We start from the raw sequence: 26,398 nt of genomic DNA, 5'->3' as shown, positions 1-26,398 counted from the left end.
ATTGAACTTGTCCTGTAAGTCTATGCCTAGTTCTGTGACTACAAATGAACTACCAGGGTATACTCTCAAAGACAAATATAGGCAGGTCTACAAGGAGGGACAAAACATGGCAAAGTCAAAATGAAAAACAAATGCAACAACCAACAAAGTCGAAGTGCAAATGAGCCTTGAATTTATGATGGAGAGAAGACTAGAATGTTGCACAAGCTGTTGGCAGGGAAAGACAAACCCACAGGAAATAAGGATGGGACAAGTTGACATCTTCATAGTGCTTTTATGATTTTCTATTTGCCCATTTCTAAGTAATAAAATTTACTTCTAGTTATTAGGGTATGATCACTTCACAATGAAAGCACGTTCTCAATACAAGTGTTACACCAAAGTCTGGCCTAGTTCACTGAACAGTATGAAGAAAAACATGCTGCTTGTGATTCTCAAGCGATGAAGGGCATCACCTACCAATCCCATTTGTAGCACATACTTCTCATGGTATTTTAGTTACATGCCAACAAGACAGAAGACATGCTGCCAAATGAAGTTATTTGGAACATTCCACTTTTGAAATAAAACATTTAACTTACACTTAATACAAATTATGTACAAGATTAGAAAAACCTGAAAAGATCCTGAAACATTTTCAGATGCAATATGACTGAGCAAGGAAGAGGGAGGATAACCCAGTAACAACCCTTCAAAAACACCAATGTATGCCTGTGACACGAACAATCAGTAATATGACTGCTTGAGATGCCACTTAAAAAAACCTCATGTAATGTTAGAACGTCATGAATTATCACTATAAATACATATTTAAAAAAGGAAAACAGAAATAACTATTAACAATGAATGAAAACAGAGCACTAAAGTTAACATACATTGCATGTATTGCAGGCAAGGCAGAGGCATTTTTTAAAGCTTTTGCACAGACTTCATATAATCTTAAAAAAAATATGCTGGCCTTTACAAGGTTCTACTTGCTGAAATAAAAACAATTTCAGTTCATAAAAAGTCACAAGACTTCAGTTTAAAAAAAGGAACAGTTCCAGCCACAGACCAAAAATATATATATTTTTTTTTAAACTGGAAGAGTATGGTAATTAGATTATACAAGCATGGTCAGGCTTGGAACCTGAATATACTTCAGAGCAAAAGCTCAGAGGAAAAAAAAATATAAACTATTTGGTAACAAAAGTGTACTATATGTTGTGATACAAAAAAGGTATGGTGAAAATGTACCTTTTATACTAAAGCTTATACAAGTTCCTTGGTCCATAAAAACTACGTTGTGTTCATGTTTTCTAGTTTGCTCAACATGTATCCCAGCCACAATTTTTTATTTCTTGCCCATTAAAAAAAAACAGCTGAAAAATAGACTTTCAATAAAGTTCTTATGTTTTGGATGTTTGTTTGTTTGTTTTTTTATTGTGGCTTCTATATTTAAGATCAGCACTTGCAGGTAACAAGGTTCAAATAAAATCACCTAAAATGGAAAGGTTTTTTCCCATGAAACCACAAAAATTGTTCCGTTCTCCTGAAAGTAGCACTTAAAGTCAGTTAAAGTCCAGACAAACAACAGTAGTTAGGAAACTACAGTTGCTGTAGATGATGTGACATTGGTTGGATTTGTGCTGACGTTTGTGTAACTTCCCTCGCTGTTTGTATTTGTTTCACTAGAAGCCATGAGGCTCGAGTTGGCTCTGAGGATTGCTCCAGCAGCACTGCAGTGTGGCCGTGGCCCTGGTTCCGGGGTGTATGTAAAGGTAAGGCTGGTGGAGTAAATTATGCCGTCGTTACGGACCAAAGTTACTGGAACCTGGACTGGTTGACGGACCCACCTCCAACCCTCTCGAAATGCAGAAATGTCTGGAACAACACATAACATGCTCTCTGCGCACCTGAAAAAGAGGAAAGTCAACTCAGCATAATAAAACTTACAGAACAGAATAGTTCAGTTGGAAGGGACCTACAATGATCACTTAGTCCAACTGCCTGACCACTTCAGGAATGAACAAAGATAAAGCATATTATTAAGGGCACTGTTCAAATACCTCTTAAACACTGTCAGGCATGTGGCATCAACTGCCTCTCTCGGAAGCCTGCTCAGTGTTTGATTGCCCTCTTGGTAAAGAAATGCTTCCTAATGTCAAGTCTGAACCTCTCCTGGTGCAGCTTTGAACCGTTCCATGTCCCGGCACATGATACCAGGGAGAAAGGATCAGTATCTCCCTCTCTACTTCCCCTCCTCGAGAAGCCCTAGAGAGCAATGAAATTGCCTCTCAAGCCGTTTTTCTCCAAACTAGACAAACTCATCAAGTTCTCAGATGCTCCTCCAGGCCTTTTTCAGCCCTTCATCAGCTTTGTTGCCCTGCTCTGGACACATTCAAGTATCTTAAAATCCTTCTTAAATTGTAGGGCCCAGAACTACATGCAATACTCATGGTAAGACTACACCAATGCTAAAAACATAGTGGCCAAATCATCTCTTTTGATTAGCTGGATGGGGTTTGCCCTCTTGGCTGCCAAGATGTACCGAGTCTGCTGTCAACCAACACTCCAAGAACCCTTTCTGCAGGGCAGAAAAAACACACTCAAGTGTATAGACAAGTATACACTCTTCAAAGCATCTGGTACAGTGTAATAATCATAAAAGTAGCAGGAAATAGTGTACCTGTACATGGTTTCAGCTTCCACATCACCAAACCAGACACGTAAATTTGGAGTGAAGTTCTGTCCTGTAAGTTCCAACATTGCTACATCCCCACCACCATTCAACTGGGAAGAGAGTGTATAAAAGACAAAGAAGAAAAAAAGGAGTATTAAAAAACAAACACCCACTCTCAGACAGAAAAAAAATAAAATCCTTCACATGTGTACAAGAACTGTAAACAGTTCTGTTTTATCAGCTGGATAAAACTGAAAGAAACACACCAATGCAACTCAACTCTAAAGAATGAACACATCTAAAAGATACTGCCAAATAATTTGATATCCTAAAGGAACTTCTAATTTTTGATAATGGCCACTTAGAAGTCAACAAGGCTTTGCAAACAAAGAACAAGTTAGGAGAACTTCCAGTTTTTCCACAACAGGATGCTTGTTTTCTTAATAAGGCTTCAGTCTGGCCCTTTTTCATCTATAACTGGTTCTTTTAAGAGTCAAAAACAATTTATAAATAATCAAACAGAAGCAAAATCCTAAGAATATCACTACCATAATATTTTAGGAAATCTTAAGTGTATAGAAAAATAGGAATATTTTTCCTGTGATGGACAGGCTCATGTATTCTGAAATGTAGGTAAGAAAAGTTATTGAAACAAATTTCCTATTTATAAAGCTACTAAGAAAGTTTTCCTACAGTATTCCACAAAGGTACCATGAAGGTTAAATCAGTGTTACAAAACAATCTCACATAAAAGAGTTTAACAACTTACTTGAAGACTTTCTACAACAGGCACAGGTGTCACTGGAGCATGGACTGGTCCCATCCCCTCATAAAATGTGTATTCTGCTTTATCTGTGCTAATGATTGTCCAAGAAGCTCCATCATTAATCATTTCTTTATTTGGTTCTTTTGGGCATGGAGTGGCCTTAGAAACAAAGAAAAGTTTTAGATTTGAACTGTAGACTCATTTGCCAAATTACAGAGCTAAAGAACAACTCAGGTATTAAGAACAACTGTTATTTAAAAAAAAAAAAAAAGTATCCTTATGTTTTTCTTCTAACACAGTGACCTAAAGAAACATTCACAAATATTTCAGCAAAACTAGTAGAAAACTGATACTTGTGAGAACACTGTAACTCTCACCTATGACACTGTCACCTCTCCAGCCTTCTGTTTATTATTGGGTTTTATTTTATTTCAGCCTTTAAGTTTTTAATATTATTAAACAGCCAACAAAATACAGCAACTAGAAGCAGCAACTTTAAGGTAGATATGGTTTTATCAATGCAAAGTGACAAAAACAGGTACAGACCAAAGTGGAATACTTTTTATTAGTTATGTTTTACATCTGGCCAAGGTTTTAAAATTGTTTTTAGATAGTACTTCACCATCCACAAAATGATGGAAAATGCAAGCTTGTATTTCAGTGTTTGTGCAAAGACATGGGAAAGAAGTTGAAATGACAACCTCATAAATTAGTAAGAAACTTCCAATGTCTCCTCATTAATATTACTAAATAAGTATACATACATAGATAGAAAATGCACTGATAACTATTTTTTATGCCAACAAAAACCTCTAAACAAGTTAATCATCTAGCAACCAATATGGAAATTGTGTATAGGTTAAACACAGGCACAGAAAAAAATGGGATGCAAAATTTCTACTTTTATTACCTAAATTTTGTTATCTTCCATTAAGTTGTAAGGATATCTAGGTATGTAACCATAACCTTCACTCTTCAAAACTGATAAACTTAAATTAGCTTGAATTTACCAGTTCAGAGGAAAAGATCAAAACTGCATTCTCATGTGGACTCCTCATTCTGATATTATCATGTAAAAAAACCACTAAAAATAGCTTGCAAGGCAAGTGCGCAACAAGGATATTAACTACAGACCTTTCCAAGGTCAAGACTCAACTGATATTTTTATTAGAAATATATGGATCTTCTAAATTACTAGCTCAACTTCAAAAGATAAACTTCTGTACACTATTTAGATGCATGACATTTTTTCTACAGGTTGACTACAATTCCCCTTGGCATGGGCTAACATAATTCCACTTATTACAAATAAAAACATGGATCTAAAAAATGAATAATCCTGTACAAAATCCTTGACTGACTTCTTCAGATCTGCTAAACCCCTGCCACAAAGTGGAAGACAAATGCCATAGATTTTTTTCTGAAATGTCAGGAGCACATTACTCCTTCTGTCACAGAAATCCTTGGGAGATCATCATTCCTCTTCTAGAGAAGCATTTCTCCTTGTCACTTCCAAATACACCAGTATACCTCCAGACCCTCTCCCCCTTCCCCTTCTCTTTCCTAACTGAACTTTCTCAACAGGTGGTACTGAAAGACTGAAATACCATGTTTAATACCTCATATATTGACTGGCTTCATGTGGAGACAGGATGCGAAACAAATGTGTAACAGTAACGGATAAAGGACAGAACTCCCCAGGAACTGATAAACACAAGGACCCAGACAAAAGGAATTCAAGCAATATATTTGGATTTAAAATATCAACAACAAAAGAAAAAAACCTAAACAACAAAAGACCAAACACCACTAACTCATCCCTCTGAAAAAAAACTCAGGAAAGCTCTATATTAAGGGATATTAAAGAAACAGAATTATAATGGATTAGAAAAAGTTGCATTTTGTTGTTGTTGTTGTTTTGTTTTTAATAGAAAGCTAATAAAACAAAAGCAAAAAGCAAAGGGTAGAACTTAAAAGAGTTATTCTCCCTTCAATAGGCACAAATGCCAACAGTGCAGTCTCCTCCCCAAGACTGGTGTTGGGATCACTTTTATGCAGCATCCTCACCAGTGAGCTGGTAAAGTCAATTTTTCAAACTTCTGCATGACCTTAACATTTTCAGTTATTTAAATTCTGTTACAATTGCATGGATTTTATGTCCAGAAGAATATAAAAATAAACATAAAGGGCAAAAAAATCCCCAGCTCAATGTGCAGTGGCAGCTGCAAGTGGCAACAGAACATTGGACACCATCAGAAAAAATATTGAGAACAAGATATCAGGTATTATTTTGCCAGTGTAATCCTTTGTTCACTTGATTCTGGAATACTGTGTGCAGTTCTGGTCCCCCCATTTAACAAAGCCATGGCAAAAAAAAAAGAGAAGGTACACTAGGGACAACTAAGTTCATCAAGGAGCTGCTGACCTTATGAGAAGAAACTGAAAAGACTGGAACTCTCCAATTTGGAGAGAACATAAGATATTGATGGATAAAGTAGCTCACTACATCTTGCAAGACTGGAACTAGGAATCACTCCCAAAAACTACTCATTCAAAACAAACACAGCAATAGTTTACTACACAGAGGACAGGAAACCTCTTGAACTCTCTGCCACAGCATACTCCAGAAAAAGGGAGCATCAGTACATTAAAAAGGAATCAAACTGATGGACCACACATCTACAAAATGAAAGACAGAGTGAAGGATGCAGCCTTCAACAACCTTTAATACAAGAAGTGTGGATACTGTTGGAGTACAACTGCACTGGACTGCGTGAAAGTGACCAGCTCTGCCTGCTTCCTGTAAGCATCATCTATTGCTGCTAGATACAGACTATGCTCTGATCCAGTAAGGCTTTATTTATATTCCTTCTTTATTCTTCAGAATACATGGACATATTCAAAGAGAAATATGGCTGGTACTTCAGCAACTGAATTTCAAGAGTTATGTAGGGTCATGCTGACCTGCTGACTTTTTACAGCTTTAAGCTCCTAAGATCTCTATATTGGGCTATTTCCACTCATCCAAAAGAGAGTTGTCAACCTAAAGTAAAGTTTTGGGGTTTTGTTTTTTTCTTACAGTGCCACAGTCTATGTAAACTGCCTACTATAGGAACTGTATTCAACAGTAAATGCTGAAAAGCACACAGGTGTAAGATGCTACACATGACTGTTTCTCCAGTCCTGGTTTTCTGGTCCAAAGGAAAAAGACAGAGAAAAGGGGATTTCTCTCCTGCCACTGGTGGAAAGAGTTTATCTTCCATGGTGATTGTACATACCAAAGAATGATAACAGCCTGCTAAGAGATGCCAGTCAGCACAAGTTAACAGATTTTATTAAAAAATTTTATTGTCCCTTCTAAGCCACCAGTCATTAATATGTTTCCTGAAATACAAACAAAACTTCTTATATTCTCTTTCCATTGTTCCAAGTCAGGATAGCAGTCAACTGAGCCTTTACTAATCCTTCTTGTTTCTTCCTTTATATTAAGGGAAATCTTAAAGTTAGCTTTCCCTTTTCCCACCTCTACCTTTCTTATCCAAGAAGCTACAGCTGTTCTCCTAAGGAAGTTCCCACTCTTTCTCCAGCATGGCCATCTTCCTGGAACACAGCATTATCTCTTAACACCCTTTGCTATTTGAGCTGCCTAGGATGTTTTTAAAAATACACAGTTCTTAGGCAGGCCCAATCTTGGTCACAGTCTTGTTAAGAACCATACTGACAATCTGCTAAAAGCATGCTAACATGTATGTAAGACTAAAACCATAATTTGTTAGCATACTATATAAGCTGTCAGAACAATTTTACACTATGCTACTTTTTTACAGCTCTCCCTAGGGGTTCTTTCCTGTTACAGTAACTCGCTGGGGTATTTTTCTCCACCTGCTGGAGAAACAAATACTTGAAAACTGACACAGCTACATTCTTCACAGACAAATCAAATTTCTGTGGCTTCGCAAAATACTGTGGTCAACTGCCATGGGTATGTTTATCCTCTTAGTCAAGAGCAAGATTCACAATTAAATAAGTCTATCATGGACTGCACCGTTTTCTATATGCTGTAACCTAGAAATGGACGCACAAATAAGTGGTGTAACTCCACTGGCATATGGCAACACGTTAAGTCACAGTACCACGATTGCATGTACAAGTTCACAGTGTGTTTCCATCTCTTCAACTGGAGAAAAGAGAATTTATTGTCTAGACAGACATGGAAGGTTATGAGGAAAAAAACAACACTACAAAACAGATTTGGAAAGGGACAGATAAAGTTTGCTGCTTTTCATCCTCTGTTTTTTCAAAACATAATATTAGACTCACATTCAAAACCAACTAGAAAACCGGCATTCAGACATATTTTTTTAATATTTGGGAAAAGTTCACAACCATGCATCTCATCTATTGAAATAGTTTGAAACAACTCACTTGAAATTGGATTATTCTCTCCTGGGAAAGGCACAAATACATTCTCTCAGTGTCTTTAAGGTAAAATGCACATTTATGCAGCTGCGATACTGGATCATCTGCATCCAATAACGCTGTTTGTTTATCTACTTTTCGAATGATCTGTGAACGAAAATTGTAGATAAATATTTAGGACAATTTCTGTACTTCATTATATTGGAGATTACATAGGTACTGTTAGTAAAGGAAGTGAAAGGTCTTTTTTTTTATTTATTTCCAGGCCTCCCACTTGAATACCAACATTAGATTCGTAACACTCAATACTTTTGAAACAAGCACACAACACTGAAGTGACACACAGCACTATAGTTGAATATTCTGAGGCAGACAGGTCGATGAATGAAAACAGTTGAAAACAAGGACTGCTTTAAAGGTATCAAGATGCTCTTAAATACAGTTTTGCAAACTCAACAATCATAGCGTATCTTAACAATAGCTGGTCATTAAATATTAAAGACAAATAGAAAGAACTATTGTTCCTTACATCTGGCAGTTCAATGAAAAAATATCTGCTGACTTCATTCAGAGCTGTTTTGCTGATTTATTTTTTAAAATTGAAAAAGCTATTTCCTTACAGAGAGAGTAAATATGTAGCTTGGAATTTCAACTCAACTTATAGAAAAAAGTTCACTATTTCATTTTCTGCAGTATCAGCAGAAGCAGCAGCCAAAGCGCTTGAGGATTTCTAAACTGACAATCAAAAAGTCAACCTTGTCCTCTGGGATTTCTAACGAGAATAAATGGCATTATTAGCAATCTAAGTTTCAAGGTTAACTTGTTCTTCAAAGTTCTTTGCATTAACCTATAAAATGTCTGCAAGTTACCTTTTAATCATATCACCTTCAGTCTTTTAAGGCAGCATGACAATAGCAAACAAACAGGAACCTTTAACCTATTATTTTTTTATTTATTTCTACCTACAAATAAGGTTTCCAAAATCATAAATGACGGCATCTCCTTTCAGCAGTAAGAAAATATTAACATGAAGGCCACAAATAAAGTGAGATCCTCTTACTGACATGTGCACTTGTGCACTGAACCAGATCATTAGTTACCAGGTCTGTATTTTTCTGTCAAATGTGAATTGGGAAGAAAAATAAAAGTTAAAAAAATCTGTTTTAATGATAATTTTATACAATTAACTCCGAATATGGATATCTTCTTTTTTAGCTATATTTGATATTGGGAGAGAATTTCTCACTACAGTCCTAGTAAAATAAGTCTGGGAAGAGGAAAAAAACCTGCCGGAAGGGAAGGTTAGTTTTACACTGGTGCATTCTAAAAACCATTTCTTAATTAAAAGTGGAATTAGCAGAGCCTTGTATGAAATTCACACAATTTCACAGAAAATCTCATAGAAAGCATTGTTTATTATAAGCCATATAAAATTCCACTTAAGCTGGCATTAAATTAATAAAACAGTAGAAACTCCCCCTATAATTATGCTTACACTTATTTATAAAAAACATTCCTGTATATCCAGCAATAATTTTTTTGGTTCACAAACCTTAACTGGTTATAATCAAATTTGTATCTGTGACAGAGCTGAAATTGTCTCTTTCTAAAAAAAGTAATTCCAAAGGCATTTCCAATGTTCCATATTTAAACCAGACAGTATTAATAAAGGTACAAAATGCTTTTGCAAGCTGGTATTGGTATAATTATGTATCCCTAGAAGTACACAGAAGTGCTTTTAGATTCAAAACAGTAAAGCATTTTCAAAGCTTTAATGACTTCAACAAATAGAACAGTCCTACTGGCTGCAAAGACTTTACTCATCTTTCAATATCAATAATTAAAGTATTTTGTTACACTGAAACCTACATTACTGTTTTTAAAATAGACATTTTCTTAAGGACAGCTTGCAGATTCACCTACTTTGGCAGGTCTAAAACCAGAAAAATCTCTTATGCTTATTTTACAAGCTGTTCTTTGCTTACATACGCTTAATACGCAGATCTAAAAATACAGTATTTAAAAAATGAATACTATTTTACATAAAAAATATGTACTCCCCAAAAGGAAGCATACAAAGCTAAAAATTGGAGTAAACAATGTAAACCCAACTATGCAATTATACAAAGCAACCATCTACAAATTAATTACAACATTGGAGAAATTAAACTGTACCAGTCTTGGGAGTGCCATGCCAGTAACTGAGCATACAAGTTTGACAGTCTGCCCATAATGAATGTAGCCATCTCTCACTGTGAATTCTTCTCCTTCTGATTCGTCATCATCCACTGCATGAAATATGAATTTCCACATTATATTTGTTTTAATCACTATTTTCCTTTGTACAAAGAACATTTAACACCACATTACGGCACCAAATATACACTCAGTAACAAATCTGCATACGGGCAATTAATATGAAGGAAAAAACCCGGGACTATGTTATATGGGGATGGAGGGAGTGAGGTGAAAAAATATATTGTTTCACTTTTACTTACAGAGGTGAATGTAAAATGCTCCCCACTGTTGCGAACTGGCATGGAAATTACCACCTTCTACGTGCAAATATCTGGTGCTAACTGTTTGGGATCGGAGTCTATTAAATAGTGCCACTTTTGTCCCTGATGCAATACATACTGTAAGGAACACATATAGACTTCAGATTATCCAATTACTTCATTATGACATAGAAAAGTACAAAAAGTCACAAATACAGTAAAATAAACTGATGAATACTGGAAATCAAGAAATCACTCTCAACTATTGGTTAATTTAGAAAATATTTATATTTGTGACAGAACAAAAATAATCACAGAATTATAATTGGGATAACACACACAAAGGCTGTTCTCCAAAGGCATGCTAGTTCACAGAATTTTGCCACTTAGCCAAGTGGGCAAGTGCTTGCCAGCTGAAAACTCCTGCTAACAGTTCTCCAACAACTGCTTATTTCAGCAAAAGCTTTAGCTTGCCCATGTGAAGTACTTAGACAATTTTCAGTGATCATTTGAGGTATATCTGAAGTATAAAGAAAAATCCTTATAAATCACAATCAATTGAAAGGAAGACAGACATAAATATGTAAAATTGTAACCATGCAACTTGAAATTTTCTCAGATCTGAACTTACTTAACATTCAAGAGAGAGAAATGCTCTCCAAGAGAGAAAGTCTGCTCTCCTAAAAAAAAAAATAAATCAGCAGCTAGCACTCTGCCATCAAACTGGCACGTTTCTTCTACTTGGTTCATATTTACAATTGAAGAATGCTTGGTTTATATTCACTGTCCATCAAAACTATCTGTCTGAATACAAAGTCAACAGTGCATACTCTGAGCCCACGGGTGTGAACTCCACAGCAACAGATTGCCTTTAGTCATGTGGCAAGCTAGCGGCCCCGAGATCCACATTCCATAGGTGAATGGGTTCCAGCCCAACACAGATGGAAGAGCCTTTTAAAGCACTAGTGAAGAGAGAGAGAAAAACAAACAAAAAAAAAAAAGGGTATCTCTTGAGGTGCTCCAGTGGTATGCAGGCAGGAACTTTGGCGGAAAAGCAAAAATACTCCCAATTATACATTAGCACCAGAGATACCTTTAGCTGAAAAACACGGTAAGCAAATAAATCTGGGTGAAATATCACCATACAGATTTAATAACCAATTACTTCAAGGGAACCACACAAAGATATTAAAAATAAAACCAACATGAAAATGGCATGAGACAGTAAGAAGGTGGCTGTGATGTGACAAAGTGCACTTTGGATAACATGATGCTACTCATTTATCACAATCTGAAACCTATCTCTTTGATATTGATCAAGACATTCTAAACAACAGATCATGGCAGCTTACGAGCTCCACCAGCTTAGAAAGCTGAGGCAATGCATTATTTATGCATTTAAAAGCATTAATTCCTCATAATTAAGTTTTTTTGGTGGACTTTTTCTATTTACTGAAAAACTAATTACTCCATAAAACTGAACTGTGTATAGTGCATATCTATATTGAAATACTTAAAAATGCACTGTACAGTTCTGAAATACATTAGCAAAACAACAAACTGAAAATGTAATTTATTTAGTTGTATCTGGTTTGTAGTTAGACCTCAGAGCACATAAGGAAAAAATCAGGAGGAGGCAAGATGATTTGCTACATAAAGAAAAGAATTGTAATATACTTACAGTCTGCATTTTTCAGTGACTGTTTCTTTTTAGAAGGTTTGGAGATTACTTTGATCCGTTTACTAAGGAACACACCGATGTCGTCACTATTGCCATAGAACATTTTTACCGATAACATGAAGTGCTTTCTCTTGTCTGAGTCTGATATGTATAATGTTTTGGCAGTGCAATAATTCTGTAGGTGAAAACATATTGTTGTTTCTTCTTCCAAGTCAACTCAGTTCAATCAACTATATATATATAATAATAAACAAAACAGGAAAACTGATGTGATAGTTTCTAAAACAGAACAGAAACTGCTTTTTCCATCTCTTCTATATGGGTATCTTTTATGGCTACTGTTTAGCTTTGTGAAGTTTAACTCTCAACTTCAGTAGTTTACTATCTTTCTAAAGACCCTTAGCAGAACTTGTGCCCAGGTGGCCAAGAAGGCCAATGGCATCCTGGCCTGTATTAGAAATAGTGTGGCAGGAAGGACCAAGGAGGTGATTGCTCCTCTGTACTTGGCATTAGTGAGGCCATACCTCAAATAATGTGTCCAGTTTTGGGCATCTCAATGCCGGAATAACATCAAGGTCCTGGAGTATATCCAAAGAAGGGCAACGAAGCTGGTGAAGGGCCTTGAGAACAAGCCTTATGAGGAATGGCTGAGGGAACTGGGGCTATTCAGTCTGAAGAAAAGGAGGCTGAGGGGAGACCTCATTGCCCTCTACAACTACCTGAAAGGAGATTGTAGAGAAGTAGGTGCTGGTCTCTTCTCACAAGTAACTGATGATAGAACAAGAGGAAACGGCCTCAAGGTGCACCAAGGGAGGTTTAGACTAGACACTTTTCACTTAAAGGGTTTTCAGACATTGGAACATGATGCTCAGGGAGGTGGTTGAGTCATCATCCCTGGATGTGTTTAAAAGTCATCTAGATACGGCGCTTAGGGATACGGCCGGGTTAATGGTTGGACTCAATGATCTTGAAGGTCTTTTCTAACCTAAGTGTGATTCTGTAACTGGAAAGCAGATTACTAGAGACTGTAGCTGTGTTAAAGCCCCACTAAAAATTACATTTGAGTAGTGGTACACAGGCAGCTCTGTGTAGAAAATGTGTTGACTCAAACTTTTCTTGAAAGGACGGGAAATGATTGGATTTTGAAACACTATAAAGTTACTGTTGACTAAACGCTTATGCTGTGTGACAATAGGAGCATAAATAAATTCTGAGAGAGAACTATTATTATTCTTTTCCTATTCGGCAAAATATGATGCGTTTCTGAACAGACTGTGCTGGAAACACTAGGTAGCTATGAGGTACTGCTTAATAAATCAACCAGCAAAAACAAGCACTCCTGCTCGTTATATTCCATCTGTTAAAGTAATCACAAATATCTTCTAAAAAAAATCTTATATCAATTTATATCACTGCAAAAAACTAAAACACTACATTTAATAAGATGCTATTTTAATTGTATTTTATGCAAAGGGACTTAAAGACCACTTCAAGCATAGATGTTTTTCAGATACTTCCTTTATGAGATTATCCATTCATGCAAGACAGGGAGAGGGACATAACAGTTTGATCCAGAAGCCTTACTTCAATTAACCATTGATGCCTACTAAATATCCTAACAGTTTACTGACTCTGAATCAACAACCTACAAATGACAGGTTAATGATCCCTCCTATGATCCCATGAACTAAATCTACCTATTAAATTGTCCTATATATTTTTGAAGGATTTTTTAAAAATTACTTATGTAGTATCTTCTACAGGGTAACAAAGTTCCCAAAAATAAACAAAAGGATTCCTTGAAATATGCACCATGTAACCATAGTACCCTTTGAAATGGCTTATTACAATTTTTCTACCTTTCCTTCCAAGTTCAGCTGCTGCATTTCTTGGTCGCTGTTTCCTATTCCAATGAAGGCGCAAGGTTGTGACTCTTGCTCAGTGCAACCATCCCGTTCCATCTGCTCTTTTTTTTTCTTCCATCCACTGCCCATAAGATACACACATGGAGGAGGACAAAAGAACCTGAAAATGTAAAATGCATTTTGAGATTACATGCAGCATTCAAGAAAATTACTGAGATAGCAACTGACATGCATCCAAAGCATTCTCAGCCCATTTATACTTTGCCTTCGAGTTTATACATGTATGCTTCTGAAGATTTTCTAAAATGTAAATGAAAAGATAAAAAGTAAGGAAAAAATCAGCATTAGATGCACTGTCACTGAGCATCTTTCTAGTTCAATATACCATAGGTAACAGCCCACATCTCTATAAAACAAAAACATTTTCTACCCTTTACAAAGAAGAGTTTTGAGAAAGCAAAAAGGCCTTGATAAAGTGATGACAGTGTTTTACTTTTGTAGGTGCTTAACATGATGCAGCAGTTAATACATACAGAACAGTTCTACAAATTAATTTAATGGACAACTCCTGAATATAATTCCTAAACAGTGTTTCATCATGAGCATGGAGGATGTTCATTCTATTCAAGCATAAATCTCTCTCCAGTTTTAAAGGGAAAAGATGATTTTACACCTTCATCATTGACTGTACAAGACATGATCTAGTCTTTGGCAGCACTGACTGAAGTCAGTCCAGATGCTCCTTACAGCAACATGTTCAAATTGCAGTGCAGCATTATAATACAATGTATTGAAGTTTATGCAAATTGTTAAAACACAAATCCCAATCCCTTTTGACGTTACATTTGGCCAACAGCTGCAGTGTTTTTATCATAATTTAGTTAAGATCAAAGTTAGAAAAACAGAATATGCACAGTAATTTGTGAGGTAGCTGAGAATGAATGAAGGGTGAAGACCACTAAAAAAGTTTTTTTAATTCTATTTTTTTCAAATTCAAGAGTAGTGCTTAACTTGGCACTTTTGAAAGCCAAATACAACTCTTTAACTTATACAGGTAGTTAGGTGGGTTTTGGTTTTTTTAAAAAAATTTTGCTTGGGACAACTAAATTAATGGATTATTTATATTAAACACCATATAAACCTCAACTACTGGATGTCAGCTTTAGTTTGAAAATCAAGTCTAATATATTTTAGTATGAAAATAAAGTCTAATACACGTATTTATCTCAACTGTTCAGCAAAATTACCTTTAACAGATAAAAAATGCTTTTCTAAGTAACAAAATCCTTAATAGATGAAACAAAAGTCCTGCGCTATCAGGCAATAATAAAATGTAAATATTAAGAATCCAATAAATAAATGCAAAGATTTGTAACACTTTCAGTTAATGCACACAATTAATGTATATTCTTTGCTAGAGAAAAACAACCAAACTTTGAGTTTTACTGCAATTCAAAATGTCTCAGTGGTTATGATAATGAGCAAAAATTGTCCCCTGCAGGCAAAAAAATAAAACATTCTATATTGTAAATAAATCCACAGTGAAGTTAACACTTTAAAACACAACAAAACTGATGAGATACAGCAATATGCAGCTTAAATATACATGCCAGTCTTTCAGAATTATTGTGCTCTGGTTTGAAAAAAAATTCCTATAGAAGAGAATTTGTAGAAAGCGGCTTGCTATGTGACATCAAAACAACTGCATGGTTGAGAATCCCATTAAATTAATTTCTGAAACTGCTCCTACAGATTGCTTTTTAAACATAATAATTGTAAACACAATGAAACAAATGATATATTCTCTCTATTATGATAATGACTTCAGCAAAGACTTACAACAATTATTTGCCCCTTTTATTGCCTTCACGCTGTTCTGAAGCGTAGAAATTTTTATAAATATGGAATGATGGATTAATAGAAAGCTACCTGTAAAAGCGAACTATTCAAAGTTTAACAACTAACATTTTTTCATGCTTACTGCATCGGTTTTAACTATCTGTATTTTATTTGGGTAATTATGGGTCATATTAAAGGCTCTGGAATTTTTCTTCTTCCAATTGAAAATGCATAATACAAAGAACCAAAGGAACAGGTAAAAACTTGACAACTTGTAAAGCAGATGTTTCCTAATAGAACTGTCAACTTCAAAAAGTATACTATAAACTGCCTCAAAAATAAAAATTAACACTTTTGCAGTAGTAGCACAAGAAAATAATTCCACTAGCCCAGCCATGAATCATAAAGCTGAAATTTGTAATTATCTGACATCAGAATGTGTCTTTGTAACTTTACAGCTTTAAGAAAAGAAATTCTGAAATTTGAAAATCACGATGCATAGAAAGAATAAGTAGTATTAAATGCCATCAAATAGCACACACTATGTATTCCCTTTTTGCTTGTCATGCCTTTTGCTTCTTAACTCCTGCTACGTGACCTGTTCCAGCTTTCTTCATGAAGATGCTGAATGATGCAGTAGGGTTTTATTTAAGAACATCACGAGTTTCTGTTGCATGCCAATAAAATCCTCCCCTTGCTACTACAGATTCTTGTTCTTAAAACCAGGAATGCATTTCCTACTTTTCATTTGCATTTATTTCAAATAGCACAGATGACATGACCTAATTTGCCTCAAATGCTTCTCTACCCTAAAGGAAAAATTACTTCAAGAGTACTTAGGTTTGTGAGGGAGACAGTGCAATGACAATGGTCAAAATAATAAAATTAATATTAAGTATACAACATGCATATTTACTTTCTCCACGACCAATCTAATTTATATGCCCTGCTTCACTCCACATCTAGATGTAAGTACCATTAACTGTTGTTAAAAATCTATTTGGAAGTTCATCCACTGGTTGCTGAAACTTTCAGCAGTTTTTAGGAAAACAGAAAACCAAAACAAAGGAAGAAATAACAGCTTTAGCATTACATTGAGAAAATTTCTACTGCAGACAACTGTGATCACATTTTAAAAAATAAATAGATATACAGAGATATACCTACGGGTGGGAGGGAAGCAAGTGGGTAAGAGCCTGGATAGGGAAACATTATGGTGATCCCCTATGAACAATACTTTCCAGATGGGGGTTATGAACTAACTCCAAGATTAGGAAGTGCAAAGTTTTGGGGAAGAAACTTCAAGCAACAGATGCATTTATTCAAGACTTTATCTTCTAGAAATAAACTCAGATTGCCAGAAAAAGCATACCACATACCTAGTCAGCTTCCAACTCTCAAACTTGAATGACAATACAAGAAACCTTTCAGTGTTAATTGATGTATCCCACTAATTTTATTCTCAACAAATAGAAGTTATTTCCAATAAAGAAATTATACACAGACTAAAAATAAATATGCAAACTTTATTACCAGAGCAATGCTTTGCAAAAAATAAAACAAACCTCTTGAATTCCAAATACGTATAACATCATAAGGCAAATATCACACATTAATCTTCCTTTCTCATGTACTCTTTTGTGTCTCTTACTGGTTAGAACACAAAAAATCCCATCATTTTTTCATATCAACTTTATTCTAAACAAAGTCCTCTGAATAACTACAGCCACTAGATGGCAATGAAGATCGATTAAGAAATAAGTTTTAGCCCATTGATGAAGAGAAAACAAGCCACAACAATTGAAGTGCTCTTTTAAAATTAGAACACAGAGGAAAAACCTTGGAAAACTATAACTTACTGAACAAAGAACCTTTTGCAGCTGAGACAATTTTAAGTTTTGTTAAAATTAGCAAGTAGGAAGAAAATCTGGACATTCAAAATCTGAATGAATTTTCTTATGTTTCAGCCTCTTATCCTTCAGATACAAACAAGTATGGTCTGGAAGGTTTTCACTTCATATTTGCAATCCCAGAAAATCAGTACAGAAGAATTTAACTAAAAATGTTCTATCCAAGATAGTGTGAATAAACCATGAGTATCCTCATACTTCTAATTTTCACAGAGGATTAAAGAAAGTGTCTTTGATATGTATAAAACAACTGCTGGAAACAGGTTATCTCATTAATAAAACATTTTCAATGCAAATAGGAATGTTAATGTTAATGTGATTTTCAGTACAAGTAGAAAACCACGTAGCATGTAATTTCCTCACTGAATTTATAACATTCTCTTAAAACTTCTTCTCTGTGCTATAAGCAGACCAGCAATTCCTTGCTGAATGAGTAGTAAAACAACACAGGACATTGTTCCATGAGGTAAACATCTAACAACTACATAAAAAACCAAAACATTAAATCGATTAGGAAACAACTCCATGAGTTCTTTTGTCACTGCAACAACCAGCAATGTCTTTCCTGGAGAAAAGCTATCCCGCACTTGTTAGAGCTACATGACAAGATGTGGATTCATTTCTTCTCACTTGCTGATACAAAGCACAGTGACTGAACCAGGGTAATATTTTGGGACACTGCATCTCTGCAAATGCTTCATGTGTTTAATGTGTATCTACAACATTTTGTTGTGGACTCCTAGTTTCTCAGAAGAGGCTCTTCTGATGCTCCTCCATGCATCTTCCAAGAATTTGTGATCAGTGTAATTAAAACTACGGACAGTTTTAAATGAGTTTAACTTTGGAAGTGGTATTAGCCAGGAAAGGTCAGGGGATCAATCTCCAGAAAATAAAGGGCATCCCAGCAGTACCTTTTTACACTACAATTTCACAGGCCACTCAAGCGAGGAAAGACCATAGTATCACCACCTCTGTCTTAGATTCCCGGCTCAGTAGGTACAGCAAACAGAAGCAAGCTGTTAGTCTTTTGTTATGACAGATCTATTCCAGCAGACCAACTTGAAACTGAACATTTTTCCATGGCAAAAAACAAAGCTGAGATTTGTCTAAGGATGCTTGCCTTCATTTAAAATGACTTTAAAAGAACAAGGTCATTTCTAGTGGTTTCCAAGTCTTGACTTCAACGACAGCCTTTGGCACCAGCCAGAATATGGTTTTAAGTCAGACACTCACCAAAGGAGAGAACAACACGCCTTCAGCCCAATCAATACAGAGAAAATATAGTACTTCAGAAGTAGAGAAGCTACCCTAACTGAACTTGCCAGGAAGCAAGGGGTAGAAAGTAACCTAAAATCCTTTCATGTCATTGCTACCTAGTTCTAACACAGTCAGTGCTCTTTTCAAACCACAGGCTTCTAGTCTCAAAGTTTTGCTTTTCCAAATAATCCAAGTAATCCCTGCATTCATCTTGCAGAACTCTTTGCCTTCACGAGGATTTAGAGGTGTCGTTCACTAACAGCCGTAAAACAAGATGAAGCTAGACCATTCTCAGGCTCATCAGTGGTGATAAGGTTTAAACTCAGAACAGCATGTAATCCACAAATACCAATCTGGCTCTCAGTCTTTAATGAATTGTCTTGGAATCCAAAACACTTCAGTCCTTTAAGGTGTTAAATGTTCCCACTGTTCAGACTCCAAAGCGAGAATGGTAATTATGGAAAAAATACCAGCAGCACAAGCCAAACACTCACACTCATCAGAACTAAGTATCACCTGAGTATCAGCTGAATGCCTTTGAAAGATGGCAGCCATCCAACAGGAAGCATTAGGCAAAGTCTTAAAACTAAACTCAAGTCCCTCCCTGAGCTTCTTACCTCTTGACTTCTTAGTTAAACTCCACAACAGTAAATATGAGAAGAGCAAGGCTAAAAAGAAAAGTCCACTCAAAAAAGAAAGAAGCTTGCTTTCATTATGGTTATGTATGGATAAACTATCAAGAACACTCTCCAATTATCCCAGAAGTTCCCATCCATGTGGCAAAAACCTGGAATTATGTTTCTGTGAGGCCTATTTAAACCACACCACACTAATGCCAGATCTGCACCATCTACATCTAATTTTCAACACAGTTATTTATTTCACCATCTACCAATCTTCACCAAAACACTGAAAGTTATCGTGCTAACCTTTTAACTGTGCCACGCAAAGTTTATTAATGATAAATATTTTTAGTTATTTCATAACAAACATGGTTTAAAGACTGGAACAAAAGGTGGAAGTTTGTTTAGGGTTTTTTTAGGTTCTATATTTACTTGACAAACACGTAAAATTTAAGAAATAATTAGTTTTGTAACTTGGATTCCTAGTTCCAGTGATAGTGCAATTCGACTTAACTATTTTTTTATCAAAAATTAACCAGATTATCATAGAATCACACCTGGTTTGCATTGGAAGGGACCTTCAAAGATCATCTAGTTCAAATCCCCCTGCACAGGGGTGGGGTGGCAGGGACACCTCCCACTAGACCAGATTGCTCAAAGCCACATCCAACCTTGAACACTTCCAGGGAGTATCCCCAACTTCCCTGGGCAAACTGTTCAAGTGTCTCACCATCATTATATCCATGCCATAATGAAACCCCATGGAAAACATGGAAATTTTCCACAAAAATAGGTGTGAAATGTTTTTCTGTCTATAAATCAGATATATGCAAAACAACTCACTTCAGAAATGGTCTTAGTGTAAAAATTTTGAAAACTTGAAAACTCAACTTGGCTGTTGAGTTTGTTGCAAAGGGTTAAAGCCACTATCTGCTGCTAGTAAGGCCTTGCATTGCAACCCTTTTGCACTTAAAAACGGCAGTGAGCAAAAGGGCTGTATAGTTACACACGAGCGTACGTGTCTGCATCTGTGCCCTTCCTCCTTCCTTTTTCACTGACTTCCCATTCAATTCTCATCAAGAATTTCAGAAAGATCTAAAAAGCACTTTGAGTAAACAATCCCACGCTGCAGAACCTGGACACTGCCTGAACACACATTGAAAGACAAGTACTCAAGCACAGAATACTGAAGAACAGTTGAAAATACAATCTATATCTCTGTGACTCACAAACATCAGGAAGTGTGATTTAGATTGGTAGCAAACCAAGAACTCTGCAGGTTTAATTCTAACATTCCTGTTTTCTAACACTTTCATACATATATGTTAAAATCTCAAATTTCAAAAAACTGCAAAAAACCTAATGATGTAGCAGGACTTGTGCAACAATGGCAAAGAAAGGTGAAAACTTTAGATCTTTTAATGTATTGAATATGTGGGGTTTTTTTGGTGAACAAATAATACAAAGTATCTTAAAACTAACCAAATACTGCACTACTTATTTTACTGAAATTTAAGATTGAAAAGTATAATTTATACTTAAATTCTATTTCATCATGAGAGGACTAGAAATCTGCATATGAAGGACCATCCTACTTGCTTTCAACTAGTCATGAAATGAAAACAACCCACAGAAGACTGCAGGAAATTCACCTTTGCCTAAAAAGCATTCAACTTGACATCTTCCTGTAGGTTCTGTCCCTTAGAAAACTGCCTATTATGGTAAATTGTAATTGATTTGTTTTTACAAGAGTGTGTTTATCATAAATATAATTATAATTGACCTGACATTCTTTTTAAAGCTATTACAGATATGATTCAGAAAAGCATCTTAATGAGGCTAGCCATTCCCATTTCACACTAATATGAAATTACTCAGAAAGAACCTCCTCTACAGTCACCATTAATTGCCTTGTTTGCACCAAACTTAAAATGGAACGTTTAAAATTAAAGCTATTTTAGTTCAATGGAAGATCCTCACCTACATAGAACCCGTCGGTATAAACAGGCATCACTACATTGAATTCCACAAATTTGCAACATTCGTAACATAATTATTTACAAGAACACGTTTTGGTTTACGTTTTTTCAGACTACAGTACAACCTGAGGAATTCTGCAATGCACTACACACCAGAGTACACACTATATTTTCCCTAGCTGGGAGATGTAGAGGAAGCCCACTTACCTTTTTTCATTTCCATATGATTTCTGTGCAACTTTTGCGTGGAGTATTAGCACAGTTTGATCCCCTCGCTCCTTTAGGTAATTTCGCATTGCTTCCCTAAAGAAGACAAAATAAGCTTTGAAAGTTCTTTAGGTTCTGTTTATAATTAAAGGAGATGAATAAATAAAGACAGCTTTAGGACAAAAAAACCTTGAAATTCAAAGAACACAACCATGAATAAGATCAAGATGTTATTGTTTTGCTTTTCATTGCCTTTCATGACAATTGCACAGCAAAAGGAAGCAACTATCTTGCATGAAGCTACAAGTAGGGGTCTGTGGTCATTTACAACTACTACATTGTCCAGAAAAAAATGACGCTTGTCATGTAAAATTATACAATGCCAACTATTACATCATATTCAAAGTCTGATTTTGTAAAGTACTATACCATAAATATTTTGTTAGAACATACTTTATTACTTCAATATTGTCTCCTTAATCAATTTAGCATCTCAAGATAATGACAAATTGTTCTGGAATTTTGTTTAAGCTATTAACTAAATAAATGCAAAGTTTATAGAAAAGTTTTCTTTTCGTTGTGAAGACACTAAGAAGAAGTTAAAATTCTTCAGCTTCTTGTTTCACTTAGTTTTCTAGAGAAAGCCTTTACTTCCTGCATGTAATCAGGTAAAAAACAAAAAAAAAGCTTTTCTATTGTTCATCATCACTGTAATGATAGACATCATATAAAAGCTATAATTATCTCAAACACACCAATAGCAATTCCTTGAGAGAAAAGAATAATACATTCTATCATTTTTCTGTGTAATCTAACTGTTCACTAACCAGCATGCCAAATTTAACACCCTAGGGTTTAGCTGTGTCGAAACATTTAAGTCCCTGGAGGAGCTTTTGCAGGTTGAATGCCCACCAATACACTCATGGTCAAAGTCATCAACCAGAGAAACAAATTATCAATTTAAGGGGAAGTTACAATAAGAGATGAAACCCTACAGAAGAGAGATTTTTTTGTTTTGTGTTTTTTTGTGAACTGCACCCAATTGTTGAATTCATAGAATCATTAATGTTGGAAGGGACTTTAAAGATCAAGTTCTAACCCCCCTGCTGTGAGTAGGGAACCCTGCCTCTAGACCAGTTTGCAAGGAACCTCATCCAACCTGGCCTTAAAAACCTTCAGGGATAGGGCATCAACAACCTCCCTGGGCAACCCATTCCAGTTCCTCACCAACCTTACAGTTAAGAATATCTTCCTAATATCTAACTTAAATCTCCCCTCTCAGTTTAAAACCATTACCCCTTGTCCTATCACTATCTTCTCTGATGAAAGGTCCCTCTCCACCTTTTCTGTAGGCCCACTTTAGGTACTGAAAGGCCACTATAAGGTCTCCCCATAATTGCAGGTCTCCCTCTCTGTAACTGGGCTGATCTATTTTATCTTTCAAAAGACAAATGCATACTCTTGCTCTGAAAAGTCACACCACAACAGCAAGTCTATTAACATAGCCTCAAAACTCTTTCAAGGAAAATAATAAACCATCACAGGAGTCCTGGCAATTTTACATTCACTTTACTAGTGTCCAATGCCTTTCAAATTTGGATTCTCTCAAAATGCAATTATAGAATGTCATAACCAAGATCTTCTTACAGAACTACAGCAACAACCCCAGCCTTGTGTGGAAAAAAAGGAAGCTAAGAATGGGACAAAAATGTCGTTTCACACTTCAAAAATAATGGCAGCATAAAGCATCTTTCATTGTCTCTAAGCAGATCTCCAACCTGCAACTCTCCAAGTACAATCACTATCTTCTATCTGCACCGATAGTGTCCGATCACTACCTTCTCTGATGAAAAGTCCCTGCCCAGCTTTCCTGTAGGCCTCTTTCAAGTATTGGAAGGCTGCTATAAGGTCTCCCTGGAGCCTTCTCTTCTCTAGGCTGAATAGCCCGAACTCTCTCAGTCTGTCTTCATAGCAGAAGTGCTCCAGGCCTTTGATCACCTTGCTGGCCCTTCTCTGGACCCTTTCCAACAGGTCTATATCTTTCTTGTGCTAAGGGCACCAGAACTGTACACAGCACAGTCTGACCAGAGCAGAGGGGCAGAATCACCTCCCTGGCCTTGCTGGCCACACTTCTTTTGATGCAGCTACAGGATGCAGTTGGCTCTCTGGGCTGCGAGCGCACACTGGTGGCTCATGCCCAGCTTCTCATCAACTACCACCCTCAAATCCTTATCCTCAGGACTGCTCTCCAGCCATTCTTCCCCCAGCCTGTATTTGCGCCAACCTAGGTGCAGGACCCTGCAGTTTGCGTTGTTGAACTTCATGAGGTTGGCACTGGCCAACTGGATTGCCTTGATGGTCCTATTTTATGCTATCTCTGATTGTTTAGACTTCACTAAAAATTGGTAAAGATCACTCCTTGACAGCAGTTTTTCATATTGGGAGACATTTTTACCCAAGAAAAGAAATACAGCTCATTTCTGGCAATTCAAAACTCAGAAGATTCACATCCTACACAATAATCTACAGTAACTGATATGTGAAGTCAATACCATTTCTAAATGGCACTTTGGGGTATGATATTAAAAACAAGCCACTTGCTGTAAAAAATTTACTTCTGGCTGCTGATTGCATCATCATTATCATCATTAAAAAGCCCTGGTATTTAAAATTCTAGGACTATCAAGCCACAATTTTTAAACTTAGAAATCCTTGTCAAAATGAAAAGGGAAACTTTAGGAAATTGTCAAAATCAGAATTTCTTTAATGCTTACCTGGTGAGCCGTTTCGGTTGAGGTCGCTCTCCAAATTTCCTGAAAAAGGAAGAATTTGCTAATATAAACCAAAACTGTTTAGTCATAATTTTACAGTTAAATACCATGCCAATTTTATGATTTTTGAAAATGTACTGGAATCTGGTATAATTTTAATAGTAATTTATTTAGAAATTAGAAAGAAAAATCAACCAGCTCTTTGCAACAGCTTTTCCCAAAACAGCATCAGCCTTTTTTTACTACAACACTAGATAACTTACTTTGCCAAAGCCACATTTACTTAATTTCTGACTCATTTTTTAAAAGTTCAACTACGACAAGTGTGTAAATGACCAGGAGATCTTTGCCACTATGGAAACCAGAACAAAAAGCAGTTTCTATGAACATACAGAAATTTACACACTTATCTCTGAATTAACAAATCACAATAAAATGCTTCCCATCACAACAGTTTCTCTGAAATCTGATTTCTGATTTTCCTCAATGACATCTTACAAAAAGAATGACAATGTATTTCATGTGCTCTGGTACAGAATTATAAGAAAAACGTCTTTTGTGGAACATACCCATCCATGATCCAGAAAGATCCTGCAATACATCTAACTGTTTTCAGCTAGAAAGTGTTTTGAGACAGCTGTGTTTCTTTTAGTGCTTTAACACCGTTCTTGAGAGAGAGTACACTCTTTACACTAGGTTCAGACTTTCCACAATAGTCTTTATTTCATAAGACACTGAATTTACACAAGACAAAAACATTTTCATTAACAAAAGCATCTTCAGATTAAAGCAAAATGGTCTGATAAAAGACCTGAAAAAAGGAAGCCTCTACCCAGCAATGTGCACCTGCAATGTATATCAGCTCAATCTGGTAAGGAAGCATAACCACAAGATAAAATGACCATGAAGAAAAAAAAAAGTTTAGCTTAACACCTTTCTATCTAAATATAAACTAAGGCATAAGAGACTGTGCTTCTGCTGCCAGTGTTCATAAATATCTCTATGACTTGACAAACTCCTTGATAAGTGGTTCCCTTTATGCTTCCTGGATAGTGAAAAATACACATCTTACATTGCCCTACAACAGTGTTGGAGGCTCCCTAGGACAACAAGACCTTCATCACTAAATGATGTGCAAAAAATTCCCCTGTTCATGCAGGAGATCTGTTCTGAACCCTACAGCAACTGGTGATGGAATGAGTTGATACATTTCAATTGTACTTGAGTATTTCTACAAATGTACAAAGTAAAAAGTAGTTACTGTCCTTTATATAGTTGAGCAGAGTAGCACTCTCCTGAAAAGACAGTGACAAGAACATTCAGCAAATTTTGAAGTAATTTTTCCAGACTTGAGAAATTAGTATTATAATGTACTAGTAGTCCACTCTACACAGAATAATATATTTTAAATGTTGAGGTCTACAGGATATGTATTTAAACTGTATTTTTCTCTGTGCTGTCTATCATCATTTCACCATATTTTTAATGCAGAAAGATAACTAAAAAACCCAAACTCTGAAGTTTGGCAGCAGGAAAGTTATATCCCAAAGCCTTTCTGCTTCTACCACTTATCTGTCGAGGATCTGCCTAACTTCATCTCCTGAGCACACTCTGTGACTCTCATTTTCCCTGGATGACAGCATGAGTAGGTGTGCATATCCCACTCACCTGTCAGTACTATATATGCAGTTACTGTTCTTCCCTGAAGACCTAGGATCATCACATGTGCCAGAAGACTCACCTGCCTGTGACTCACTGACTAGACAACAGATTACCTTTAGGCAACACTCTACAGATAAAAAAAAAAATAAATGCCTATAGAGTAGCTCCCTAATTTTAATTCACCATGAAAAAAAATCAAGAGGTGCCTATTTTGGAGACATTGCGCACACTATAGAAACCCCATTTAGTCAAATCCTGA

At 36.0% G+C, this 26,398-nt stretch overlaps 1 protein-coding gene across 1 annotated transcript; it reads right to left on the bottom strand.

Moving 5' to 3' along the window:
* Nucleotides 1-1,361: 1,361 nt before the first annotated feature.
* On the bottom strand, nucleotides 1,362-25,598 carry RBPJ (recombination signal binding protein for immunoglobulin kappa J region). Its single transcript, XM_010007299.1, has 11 exons — nucleotides 25,588-25,598; nucleotides 24,481-24,519; nucleotides 21,707-21,802; nucleotides 13,886-14,051; nucleotides 12,027-12,201; nucleotides 10,346-10,483; nucleotides 10,023-10,135; nucleotides 7,854-7,994; nucleotides 3,432-3,587; nucleotides 2,669-2,772; nucleotides 1,362-1,895 (listed from the first exon to the last, which is right to left on the bottom strand). The coding sequence occupies exons 1-11, from the start codon at nucleotides 25,596-25,598 to the stop codon at nucleotides 1,580-1,582; spliced, it is 1,455 nt and encodes a 484-aa protein (XP_010005601.1). The 3' UTR covers nucleotides 1,362-1,579.
* Between the last annotated feature and the right edge of the window lie 800 nt (nucleotides 25,599-26,398).

Source organism: Chaetura pelagica, unplaced genomic scaffold (genome assembly GCF_000747805.2).
Source record: "Chaetura pelagica isolate M959 unplaced genomic scaffold, ChaPel_1.0 scaffold261, whole genome shotgun sequence".
Classification (NCBI taxonomy): domain Eukaryota; kingdom Metazoa; phylum Chordata; class Aves; order Apodiformes; family Apodidae; genus Chaetura; species Chaetura pelagica.
Note: the sequence above shows the minus strand (reverse complement) of the source record. Positions and strands in the feature narration are given on the sequence as shown.

Excerpts from the sequence above, each read along its gene's own strand:
- RBPJ (XM_010007299.1), bottom strand. Across the intron at positions 10,136-10,345 it reads AGCATTTTACATTCACCTCT|TGGATGATGACGAATCAGAA; the intron begins GTAAGTAAAAGT and ends TATTTCATGCAG. Across the intron at positions 2,773-3,431 it reads CTGTTGTAGAAAGTCTTCAA|TTGAATGGTGGTGGGGATGT; the intron begins GTAAGTTGTTAA and ends CTCTCTTCCCAG.